Source organism: Trachurus japonicus, chromosome 2 (assembly GCF_045865225.1).
Source record: "Trachurus japonicus isolate A0001 chromosome 2, Traja_1.0".
Lineage (NCBI taxonomy): Eukaryota > Metazoa > Chordata > Actinopteri > Carangiformes > Carangidae > Trachurus > Trachurus japonicus.
Genome location: NC_140908.1, coordinates 15,963,498 through 15,976,876, shown reverse-complemented (window position 1 = coordinate 15,976,876; position 13,379 = coordinate 15,963,498). Strand labels below are relative to the sequence as shown.

Genomic DNA, 13,379 nt, shown 5'->3' with positions numbered 1-13,379 from the left:
CTCACCTCCCTCTCATGATTGTGGAGTTGGAGACCAACAGAGCGGCGCTGGCTGCTCTCTGCATGTTAAACAGCTGCATCCTGCTTTTATGTTTCACAATGTTGTGTGTGCATTTGCATTGATACCTGGCACTCCGTTTCTCCCAGCCCTGAATAATGAAACTGTCAGTGTAGTGCTGAAGTGCACAGGGTAAAGCACTGTACGGTACACACTAAAAAATGCTGAGTTATCTCTGTAACCCAATTTCTGAGTTATTGGTATTGAGTTAAATTTTGGGGTTATTTTTCCAGAGTGTAACCCATTTTCAGGGTTATAGGGCTATGAATTTAACCCAATTCCTGGGTTGTGCAAGTAATTGGGTTATTTTTCAGTGAGTAACCCATTTGTTGGGTTAAGGGTTGGGTAATTCTGTGACTTAATCGGCCGGTTCATTTGAAAAATGCTGTCCGCGCACTACAACATTGGGTTATTTTTAACCCAACTATTGGGTTGAGCAATTGCTTTATACACGACCCAATAGTTGGGTTAAAAATAACCCAACATTGTAGTTAGCATAACCCAACTCTTGGGTTGAATATTCATTTAACCCAACCTGTTGGGTTAAAATTAACCCAAAAAAGGGGTTCGTCCTTATTTGAACCAGAATTTGGGTTAAAATTGGGTTATTTTTTAACCTAACTGTTTTTAGTGTGTAAGCTGTGTTTTATGATGATGCTATATAGTCACCAAGAGCATTTTAGCAGCAACTTGCCTCATTAATTTTGGTTGGTGTCAAATGTTATCCCTGAAAAGATACTTTAGAAGTATTTCAATATGAATGCACAGACAATGAATTAGTCAATATAAAACACAAGTAATACGAGGACAGAGTAGGAAATGTTCCATTTATATTGAATATCACAATATTATCCACCACTATATGCAAATTGTATTGGTATTGAAAGCAGTTCTGATTGGTTTTGATGTCTGACCTGTTGCTGTTTCCCACCCTATTGTCACTGTTTTACTCACTGTGCATTGGTGGGTGACCGATAAAACTTTGGCAATATTACTTCAACCAGAAAAATATAATATTTAATGTCATTCATGGTGCGTTCCAGTTGAATTAAGAAGTTGGAATTTCCAAGCTCCGAGTTGGAATTTTAATCTTGAACGCCCCTGGATCTCCAACTCGGAAAGTCGGACGAATCCCACAAGCCAAGACAGGAGAATTCAAGATGGCTGCCACAATCTGAAATAATCCCGTATATTATTACTTTTGTAATTGTTTCACATTAAAGTCAGCACTTGCATAGAATGGTTGAATTCTTATCCCTGCACATTTCTCTACGCTGTTTCTATGTGTACAAACCATGGAGAGTGTTGCTAGCAATGGCTAGTAGCGGCTAACACCGAGCCCGTTTGTTTTGCGGCACGTTACGTGTTTTTGATGTACAGCTTTTTAAAAACTTTTACAATACTTGCATTGAAATCAAACATTTACAAGTATTAAATTGTTTTATTTTCGTTTCATTATATTCATTGTCCATTTTTACGACTAGTTCTAAGCTTCTTCGACCAACTTCCTACTTAAATGAAATGCACCTTTATATACATTTTCTGAATTCAGCTTTCACCCACATTTTGGCAAAACCTCACTTCTTCTCTCTCTGCTTCACCATCAGATTTCACTTTCCCTTTAACGGGCCACCTGAACAAATCTCCACATGGGTCTCAGGTCTTTAGTTTAGAAGGACCTCCTTATTCTAACGGCACAATCCAGTTTATTTAATGATTCTACAGAGATCTCACATTTACTGCAGCAATTTGGGGATGTCGTGGTGTATCAGACGCACACAATTTACTGAGGGGGTTGTGGGTATTAATCAGGCTCTTGGTTAATGGGCCGTGTCATCCATCTTCTCTCCGCTCTCTCTCCGCCTGCTACCTCAAAGAGCAGCAGAAAGCACCTTTAAAAAAAAGTGAGCTGCTTCGGCAGTTCGGCATTGCCGGTGGTAATATAACTTTACTACTTATAGTAAAAACTGATTACAGTATTATATGGCCCTACAGGATTATAGCAACAACCTCATTTGGGCTTTTTATGGGGATTTGTAAATAGAGCAGAGCAGCAGTGTTGTCAAGAGCATACATAGTAAGACAGTTCACATCCACCTTTCAGCAAAATTACTGTTGATTTCTCATGGATGGTGTGAAGTATACCCTCTTTAAAACATAATTACAATTCAAGAGCTGCCATTACACCATCCTACAACATTCAACTACACTACAAACCCTGATAACTGATCTCATAATAGTTTAGTGTCTCAGTTTGTTGAGTGTTTGGCTCATTTTGGTAGAATGCAAACAGGCTGCAAGTTATACATAAAGTTAAAAAAAAAAAACTGAAATCAGCTAAAAGCAATTAAGGTTGAATTAATACTGAAATTAGCTTCATATCAGGTTGTTTGGGGAGAATTTATCTAACTAAAATCATCTGAAGCATAAACAGATTTTAGGGAATGTAGCCTACACAGTGAATAATGAAAGCAGTTACTTTAAAGTGATACGCCCCAAAAATTTTTCGTGTCTTGCCTCACTCCCGAGTCCATGACCAGCAGATAGACACCATCCTTTCCACTGTGCGTGCAGTAACGAGGGAGATAGAGCCGTATCGCCGTAATTAGCTTAGCTCAAACACTGGAAGTGTATGGGTAGTGTTAGCCTGCCTCCACCTAAAGTCGCTAATTAGCTTAGCTCAAACACTGGAAGTGTATGGGTAGTGTTAGCCTGCCTCCACCTAAAGTCACTAATTAGCTTAGCTCAAACACTGGAAGTGTATGGGTAGTGTTAGCCTGCCTCCACCTAAAGTCATCAGAGAAACTCTTCAGCAACTCTAAACGGACCGATCTTCGTCTCAGAGCTACAAAACTCTCCGGTAAGGCATCTTGAGCGGTCAAATGCCGCTAACGGGACCAGATCGGTCAAAACGGAGGGTTCAAGCAAAGACGCTTTATTTTGGTTCAAGCTAGCTACATCGAGGGTAGGTTAGCTTCCTATTTCAAAGTAAAAGCACAAATTCTATCGTCATGGTTTTCTGTATGTAAAGGGCAACGGGTGTTTTATTTTGAGAAAGTAACCAGAAGTGCGTTGGTCACAACGGCTAGCTTGAGTAGCGCCGAATTCGTCCCAACAAAATAGTAAACAGCTGGTATTTAGACAAATTAACGACACACTGCTGATCTAAACGGCTACTTTCTCACCTAAACATGTTTGAAATGTGGATAAAGTGATATATTTACAGAGTTTAGAGCTAAAATGAAATCAGCTTCTGACTGTTGATTTCAGCTCAGGTAGGAGGCAGGCTAACACTACCCATACACTTCCAGTGTTTGAGCTAAGCTAATTAGCGACTTTAGGTGGAGGCAGGCTAACACTACCCATACACTTCCAGTGTTTGAGCTAAGCTAATTACAGGCGATACGGCTCTATCTCCCTTGTTACTGCACGCACAGTGGAAAGGATGGTGTCTATCTGCTGGTCATGGACTCGGGAGTGAGGCAAGACACGAAAAAAAAAAGTTGGCGTATCCCTTTAAGTTGAAGAGTAACCAGTGAAATGTTTAGTGTAATTACTGAAGCAGTTGATATCTCATATTTAAAGAGTAACAACTGAAAGCAGTTGAAGTGTGAGCTAAAAGTTTAGGAAATGTCAGTTATTTAGACAGAAAATATTTCCTTTTTAATCAATAAAAGGTCTGGGCATTTGCCTAAAACAAGTAAGAAAGAACGTTTTCTGTTTTTTTCTTTTCTTTTGTGTCTTTTCTAATCTGACAACCCAGAGAGGTAACATTTAATAATATTAAAGAGGCCTAATTCATGCTACTTTTGATCACACTGGAAGCTTTTCACACCAATCTGAGCAAAAACATTAAAACATTAAAACATACCGTTGTGTGGAAACCAGGAAATCAGCAGTTTAATAAGAAATATTGAAACTGATATTGGACATTTGTCCTCATTCTGAACATTAATTGAAGCTCTCGCAGGATTTCATTTATTACACGCTGCCCTGTGATTGGCTGAGTGGACAACTGTGTGTGTGTGTGTGTGTGTGTGTGAGTACCTGAACATCCTTCAGTCTCTGTTCCATTATGGGATGCTCTGTAACAGCCGAGGATGGCAAGGCCAGTTTGGCCTCGCAGTGTTGTAACCATGCCAACAGCGTTGATATGGTTTCCTTGTAACGAGCCGGGGGCAAGCTCTCCAAAACTACAGAGAGAGGGAGAGATGGAGAGATGGAGAGAGAGAGAGAGTCAGGTTATCAGACAGATTCCTACAAATACTCTACATTTACAACCAGCATGAGAAAGGCTTCTTTCTTTCTTTCTTTCTTTCTTTCTTTCTTTCTTTCTTTCTTTCTTTCTTTCTTTCTTTCTTTCTTTCTTTCTTTCTTTCTTTCTTTCTTTCTTTCTACCCCTCTGTCTTTTTACTTAATTACTCCTTCCTTCCTTCTTTCCTTCGTCCTTCCTTCTTTGACCCAGGAGGACAACAGGAGGGTTAATTAACTGAATTTGAAATTGAACTGTGAAACAGTCCAATTTTTTTTTGTAATTATGTAATTACAATTTATTTTTCTTTATTTTTTATTTTTTATTGAATGAAAATGTGTATCAATTACAATTTTACATTGCTTCACGCCAATGTTAAACACCTCTTCAACTCCTGCATTCACCATTCCAGACTTTTTGATATCTATAAATTACAGAGTAATGTAGTAACACAATATGAATGGACACTTAGACGCTGATGTGAAGCGACGTGCCGACCTGATCGCTGCCTTCACAAAGCATCACTACGATAACTAACTGCATTCCTTCCAGGGGAAATCTTTTTATACGCTTCTCAACCAACGCAGTGATCTGTGTGTGTCTACAAACACTCCTCTACCCAGCCGTGTGTGAGTGGCCAAATGTGTGTGTTAGATATCTCACCCCTGGCATGGATGGAGAGAAAAATAAATAAATAAAGCAAGAGTGTGTGGCACGGGAGGGAAGAAAGTGTCTGAGTGAGTAAACAAGTATTAGTTTGTCTGTTTGGGTGTCAGCATCTTTCTCTTATCTCTCTCTAGCTGACTCTCCTTCTCCTCCTTTCTTCCCACTCCACTGCATTTTTCTCTGTCGCTGCCTTTCCACTCAGCGTCGTTCATCCATTGGATAGATTTCACCACTGCAGCTTCACAAAACACATGCAAATACACAACACACAAACAACCCCAGACAAGACCTTCATCAATTCCATGTGCTGCAAATACGCTCAGATTTTTTAAAGACGTGAAACTATGGATTTCTATGAATTGAATGTTCTAAATAATGCTCATATTCATAGTGTTTAATAAAATACGAATATGAATACAAATTACTTTGTTAATCCCCAAAGGGAAATCCATTTGTCCGTCAGCTCGTTGATATCATGGTTAATTCATGTTGATAGTTAATTTATTCTTATTATTTTTTATCTAATAGAGAAAAAAAGCTTGAGTGTTTTAAATCATATTCGATTATAAACTATAAATCAAAATCAAACTGTGAAAACCCAACAGGGAAAATCACTGTAAAACTTAAAGCAAAATTCAAAAAGCTATGCTACCATCCACCATCCTGTTTTGCTAATGTTTGCACTCTTCTGTCTGCTACAAAACGTGGCACATTTACACTTTATAGTGACCGCTGTGGCTATTTTGACTAAACATTTTAAGTTATTAAAAGTAAAAATAAAAAAAACGGTTCTTGATTTCAGCAGATTTTTATGTTCTAGCGAGTGACAGATCAAATTTGTGGCTAATCCAAAAGTGGGAGGGGCCTGTATTAATTTAGCTGTCACTCAAGGTGCCATGCCCTTTTAAACAATCTTACAGTAAAAACATTAAATCACAATATATTCTAAACCATGAATCAAAATCCTGAATCAATGTATTGTTTGAACCATTTGTCCATTTTGAATAAGAAATTAATGTTGAATATGAGAGGACAGCCAGTATCGCCCGTAATTAGCTTAGCTCAAACACTGGAAGTGTATGGGTAGTGTTAGCCTGCCTCCACCTAAAGTCTCTAATTAGCTTAGCTCAAACACTGGAAGTGTATGGGTAGTGTTAGCCTGCCTCCACCTAAAGTCATCAGAGAAACTCTTCAGCAACTCTAAACGGACCGATCTTGGTCTCAGAGCTGACAAAACTCTCCGGTAAGGCATCTTGAGCGGTCAAATGCCGCTAACGGGACCAGATCGGTCAAAACGGAGGGTTCAAGCAAAGACGCTTTATTTTGGTTCAAGCTAGCTACATCGAGGGTAGCTTAGCTTCCTATTTCAAAGTAAAAGCACAAATTCTATCGTCATGGTTTTCTGTATGTAAAGGGCAACGGGTGTTTTATTTTGTGAAAGTAACCGGAAGTGCGTTGGTCACAACGGCTAGCTTGAGTAGCGCCGAATTCGTCCGAACAAAATTGTAAACAGCTGGTATTTAGACAAATTAACGACACACCGCTGATCTAAACGGCTACTTTCTCACCTAAACATGTTTGAAATGTTGATAAAGTGATATATTTACAGAGTTTAGAGCTAAAATGAAATCAGCTTCTGACTGCTGATTTCAGCTCAGGTAGGAGGCAGGCTAACACTACCCATACACTTCCAGTGTTTGAGCTAAGCTAATTAGCGACTTTAGGTGGAGGCAGGCTAACACTACCCATACACTTCCAGTGTTTGAGCTAAGCTAATTACGGCGATACGGCTCTATCTCCCTTGTTACTGCACGCACAGTGGAAAGGATGGTGTCTATCTGCTGGTCATGGACTCGGGAGTGAGGCAAGACATGACATTTTTTTTTGGCGTATCACTTTAAATCTGATTCTGGATTCTATCACATCTCCATATATGGACATATTCTAACAAGGTAGATGTGTCCTTGATCATTCTGTTGTGCTATTGTCTTGTATCATGTTTATATGATTGCATGGCTTTTGACTCAGCCTGGGATTTAAAGTCAGAACCATTATACCACCCACACAACTACACAACTACAACACAAGTCACCCTTTGCTTTATCAAACAGGAATTACTTGTGGTCGTAACTGGAGAGTGTTTCCTTCTGCAACAATGCATCTGCCCACGCTGCGAGACACCGCTGTAGGCTGGGTGTGTTTACATGATCTCAATGCATTTATCTGACATCCACAACATATGTGTCTTGGTTGAATGCTGGGGGGGTTGGGGGGGTAGTTGTGGGGGGGTAGCTGTGTGGGCCTGGCTGACATTCAGCAGCAGGAAACAGTTATGTTCTGAATTCATGGTCAATCTCAGAACCAAGAAGTGGAAAACATGTGGAGGAAAAGTTACAATGCTCTAGTTTTACAAATCAGATTTTAAAAACTGTGATTGAGGCAATATTTCTTTAAAGGGATAGTTCAACATTTTAGCAAATTAGCCCATCACCATAATCCCTATAGTCATAGCAGTAGGTTCGTTACCTTTAATTGTCGGTGCAAGCTGTTTTTAGAACGGCGGAGCAGAGCCGTGAGCTGCTCAGAGCTACGCTACGGAGGCTCATTATGGGATTTCTTGGTTTCCCTCATCAAACTCATCAAATACACAATCCAACAACTCCACAACGCTCTGGTGGACAAGTTGTGAGCTGCACATTCACCACGCTATGAGATAATAACACAACGTTACCACACAGAGTTGTTTTAGAGGGAAATACAGAGACTGTTGATGAAAAACTGTCCCTGAAGGCAACGTGCATCAGTGGTTTTACATGAATTTTGCATGAAAGTTGTTAAAGAGGGAAATTCAGGCAAAACAGCTGATGCGCGTTGCCTTCAGGGCCAGTTTTTCAGCAAGCAGTCTCTAACAACTCCGTCTCGTCCCTTATTTCTAAGAGTGTACTGAACTCAAGGGCACCTGAAGAAAACCAGGGGTAGCAAGGTGAAGCCGGGGTGAATCAGCATCTTGTACAATTCTATCTATCTATCTATCTATCTATCTATCTATCTATCTATCTATCTATCTATCTATCTATCTATCTATCTATCTATCTATCTATCTATCTATCTCTCTCTCCATCTCTCTATCTCTATCTGTCCATCCCCCTCTCTCTTTCTCTCTTTCTTTATTTCTTTCTATCTACCCTGTTTCTTTGTTATTTTACTTCTTTCTTTCTTTCTCCCTCCCTCTCTATCTGTCTTTTTCTTTCTTTCTTTCTTTCTTTCTTTCTTTCTTTCTTTCTTTCTTTCTTTCTTTCTTTCTTTCTTTCTTTCTTTCTATCTATCTATCTATCTATCTATCTATCTATCTATCTATCTATCTATCTATCTATCTCTCTCTCTCTCTGTCCACCCCCCTCTCTGTCTTTCTCTCTTTCTTTATTTCTTTCTATCTACCCCGTTTCTTTGTCTTTTTACTTCTTAGATCGATCTATCTATCTATCTATCTATCTATCTATCTATCTATCTATCTATCTATCTATCTATCTATCTATCTATCTATCTATCTATCTATCTATCTATCTATCTATCTATCCCCCTCTCTGTCTTTCTCTCTTTCTTTATTTCTTTCTATCTACCCTGTTTCTTTGTTATTTTACTTCTTTCTTTCTCCCTCCCTCTCTGTCTTTTTCTTTTTATCTATCTATCTATCTATCTATCTATCTATCTATCTATCTATCTATCTATCTATCTATCTATCTATCTATCTATCTATCTGTCCATCCCCCTCTGTCTTTCTCTCTTTCTTTATTTCTTTCTATCTACCCTGTTTCTTTGTTATTTTACTTATTTCTTTCTTTCTCCCTCCCTATCTGTCTTTTTCTTTCTTTCTTTCTTTCTTTCTTTCTTTCTTTCTTTCTTTCTTTCTTTCTATCTATCTATCTATCTCTCTTCCTCTGTCCAGCCCCCTCTCTGTCTTTCTCTCTTTCTTTATTTCTTTCTATCTACCCCGTTTCTTTGTCTTTTTACTTCTTAGATCTATCTATCCATCCATCCATCCATCTATCCATCTATCCATCTATCCATCTATCTATCTATCTATCTATCTATCTATCTATCTATCTATCTGTTGTCCCTCACCCAGGTGCAGCTGCCGTTCCCTGGCTCTCAGATCATCCAGAACTTCCTGGTAGTGCTCTTTGAAGGCGGTGATGTCTGCGTCCAGGAAGGCCGAGGGGTCCTGGTCCCCTTCCTTCTCCTCCTTCAGCTCCGTCAGCTGCTTCTCCAGCAGGTCCACCTGGGGCTGCAGCGAGGCCAGGCGGCCCACCTCCTCCTGTCAGGACCAGGGACCAGGGAGAGACTATTTATCCACATTTTATATACACACACATATACAAATGTTCTGGTAAGAAGCCAAACTTCTTGGAACTGTCTGCATAATGGTCATTATAAAACGGAAAGGTGAAACCCGGCGATCTGATTGGTTGTTAATATACCACGGCTACTATTCTAAAGCCTTATCACAGCGTAGGCTATCACTCCGCCTCAGGCACGTATGACTGGTATGAATGGAAGTTGTTGTCATGTATCCATGACAACCGACTGTTGCAGTCCGTAGCAACAGACAGCTGATGTTTTTACGATGTTAAAAACTGGACTAAAGTAGTGTAATTGACATGTTGAAGGTGAACTTTGACCTCCAGAGGGTTAACAATGGTAGAGGGGACTGAGCAGTGACAGAGCTACTTGGAGCTAACGTCCGGAGAGGTGGGACTAGTTTTTCACAGTGAGGCTATTTTATTGGATAATATGCATTTCTGGTTGAATAAAACTACATGAAATTGATTGCGTATTCCTCTTCCATATTGCCTTTATTGGTAACCGTTTTATAAAAGCAATATATCACTCCAGTCCGTGGTCTATGCTCATTCTACCACTCTAAGGGGGAACAACGCTACTTAGAGTGGTAGAATGAGCATAGACCACGGCCTGGAGTGATATATTGCTTAAATATACAGTGGGTACGGAAAGTATTCAGACCCCTTTAAATTTTTCACTCTTTATTTCATTGCAGCCATTTGCTAAAATCAAAAAAGTTCATTTTATTTCTCATTAATGTACACTCAGCACCCCATCTTGACAGAAAAAAACAGACATGTAGAAATGGACAGCATGCGAGTTAAATATGAGTGTCACAGCAAAGGGTTACTTATGACCATGTGATATTTCAGTTTTTCTTTTTTAATACATTTGCAAAAATTTCTACATTTCTGTTTTTTTTTGTCAAGATGGGGTGCTGAGTGTACATTAATGAGAAATAAAATGAACTTTTTTGATTTTAGCAAATGGCTGCAATGAAACAAAGAGAGAAAAATTTAAAGGGGTCTGAATACTTTCCGTACCCACTGTATCTCCTCCCTCTGTGATTGTGAGAATAAAAAAGCTGTTAAAACGTATGATCTCTGTAAGCTTTACAAAATATTTATTTAAGTTTATGTTTTTTCTGTCTTGCTGTCATCCCCTGGCGTATTTATGATGGTTTGGTTGGTCTATCTATCTATCTATCTATCTATCTATCTATCTATCTATCTATCTATCTATCTATCTATCTATCTATCTATCATTTTCTTGCTGTCATCCCCTGGTGTATTTGTGATCAGTCCTGTGTATACTCTTGTTGTCAATAAAGTTGTTAAAAAAAAAAGAAAAAAGAGTGCACCAGAGACGGGACAATGTTGCTGTTAATTATTCCATAAATCGTCTCAATGGGAACGGTGTTACATTTTCATTAAAGTTCCACCTCATGCGCAATCAATTCCATTTTACAGAAATGTTCAATCGTGGATCGATTTGTTTATGAATGAGAAGCCGAGTGGGAAGTTTCACCTGCTCAGCAAAAACAAAAGTGTAACTGTGAAACCATTTTAGACTGCAGAGAGAACAGGCACATTTAACGTAAAACTCAGAGCAAAAGGCAAAAAGCTACGTTTTGCTAATGTTTGCACCTTTCTGTGCTTGAGTAACTGCTTTGGTCATTTCGACAATACGTTTTTAGTAAAAAAAAACAAACAAGTTCTTGATTTCAGCAAACTTCTAAGTTCTGATCAAATTTCTGGCTAATCCAAAAGTAGGCGGAGCTTGTATTAACTTAGCTGTTGCTGAAATTGCCCTTTTATACTTACTGGAAAATCACTTTCTTTGAGGTCGCTTTTATACGATGGAGTATTAGGGCCACATTGACAAAAAAAAAATAGACAAAAAAAAAAAAAAGAATAAAGTCGTACATTTACGAGAATAAAGTCGTACATTTCCTACAAGAAAAAAAGTCATAAAATTACGAGAATAAAGTTGTAAATTTACGAGAATGAAGTCGTAAATTTACAAGAATAAAGTCGTACATTTCCTACGAGAAAAAAGTCATAACATTACGAGAAAAAAGACGTAAATTTACGAGAATGAAGTCGTACATTTACGACTTTATTCTCGAAGTTTGTGATTTTTGTATTTGTCAATGTGGCCCTAAAACTCCGTCGTACTTTTAGAATAATATTCAGTTACTATCAGATACTTAAGTAGTTTTAAAGTATCTGATAGTAACTGAATTATTGGAAGAAAAGGTAAAAATGCTTTTCAGCATTCACACTAATAAATAAATAAATAGATAAAATTTGGAGAAGTTCCCTCAAGGGAAAAAAAACTGAAAACATTAAACCTAGAAAACTACATTCGTTATTGTTTTTAGTGAACACAGTGACGGTCTAAATTTAAACTGATTTTATTTAAAGGAGTCATCACCCGGAAATCGCATTTTTCCTTGTTAAAACATGTATACTGGTGTTGGACACAAAATTACAAGATTTGGACTCTGCTCCTGCGGTGACGTCACCGTGGAGACTGCTTTCATAAACACACCTCTCTTCCACCACCCCGACTTCTGCCGCGCCGCCATTACGGGTTGTTTTATTTCCCACTGTAGCGCTGTTATTTCGTCACTTTATTAAGTTTTAATAATTTTTCATGCGAGAAAGTAAAAGTTATTAGTTTGTTTGAATGAAAAGTGAAGCTTCACACAGAGCAGCAGCAGCTTTGCACCGGGGCTCTGTAGCCTACGTACACAAATCACCACATTTGCATCAATAAATACATGTTTTACAATGAACCGATAAAATGTTGTTTTATTTTATGAAGTTATAACGTGGTTACGGTACACGACAGAGCAGCATAGTATGCGGTTTCCAATACAGCCTGCATGTAGCCCACTGGGCTCTGTCCTTCCTGCGTCCAATCAACGCGCGCCTCATTACATATTAATACAATGAACATCCGGACCAGTCAAAACCTCGCGCCTACTCTCACCAGAGAAAGTTGCCGTATGAAAAAGTGTCAGAACAAGCTCTATGTTTGAATTAAAAAAAAAAAAGTTTCCAATAAGTTTTAAGAACTGATTCAAAGCAATTTAAGGGGGATTGGATACATAAGAAAACAGGTGATGACTCCTTTAAATGACATACATCCATCGGAGCTCAGGTAAGTTGTAAGTTGTGCGCGTAGGAGGTTTAATATTCACGAACGGTTTGACGGTGGAAGGCTTTGAACGCAGCTCGGCCTGATCCCGCCTGCAGGCCAGAATAATGTTCAACAACACCAGCGTTTAGAAGCTCCACAGAATATTTTATTTTCATAAGCTGACAGCTGAAGGCACGATTCAGACTCGCTGCCGGGAAGGTTGCTGCTTCTGAACGTACAGTAAATATGTGATTTTCTCTGAAGCCTTTTACTGTTTAATGTGGAGATAGATAGGAATTCACTAAGTTGTTATATACGGGAGGAAATGTGTGGGTCTGCTGTGGTTGGAGTTATCCTCAAAGAAAAACCTTCCCAGTTTCATTCCCGTCTGTTTCTCTTCTCTTCCTTCATCCCGTTCTTCTATCTCTCTTTTCACACCTTCCTCTGTCTTAACGTCTTCACTCCGTTATGCATCGGTCCTGTCATCTCTCCCTTTTGAAGTTTGTTTTGCTGCTGCATGTCACTTTTCTTCTGATGTTTAGATGTTATCAAAATGAACCTGTGTGTGTGCGTGTGCGTGTGCGTGTGCGTGTGTGTGTGTGTGTGTGTGTGTGTGTGTGTGTGTGTGTGCGCGTGTGTGTGTGTGACAGTATGGGAACAGGAAGTAGAGTCTTGTTTATGGACATTCATTTGTAATGGACATCGGTAATAAAACGATCTATCTATCTATCTATCTATCGATCGATCTATCTATCTATCTATCTATCTATCTATCTATCTATCCGATTCTTCTACGATTTTTTGGATGGCAATTCGATTTAAATTGCGATTCTACAATATTGTCGATTCTCTCTGATTTTTAGTCTTTAGCATTTTTAACATTTATCTGCACACAAATACTGTAGGAGCCTAGAAA

The 13,379-nt window shown here is 38.8% G+C and overlaps 1 protein-coding gene across 2 annotated transcripts in view; it reads right to left on the bottom strand.

The window, feature by feature from the left end:
• Positions 1 to 13,379, bottom strand: part of dmd (dystrophin) — a 413,300-nt gene that overhangs the window by 180,346 nt on the left and 219,575 nt on the right. For both annotated transcript variants that reach the window (XM_085802729.1, XM_085802740.1), the window contains 2 exons: positions 9,098 to 9,290; positions 4,105 to 4,250 (listed from right to left, as the gene is read on the bottom strand). In XM_085802729.1, the coding sequence (XP_085658855.1) occupies positions 4,105 to 4,250; positions 9,098 to 9,290 (339 nt within the window). The remainder of the gene's footprint in view (positions 1 to 4,104; positions 4,251 to 9,097; positions 9,291 to 13,379) is intronic.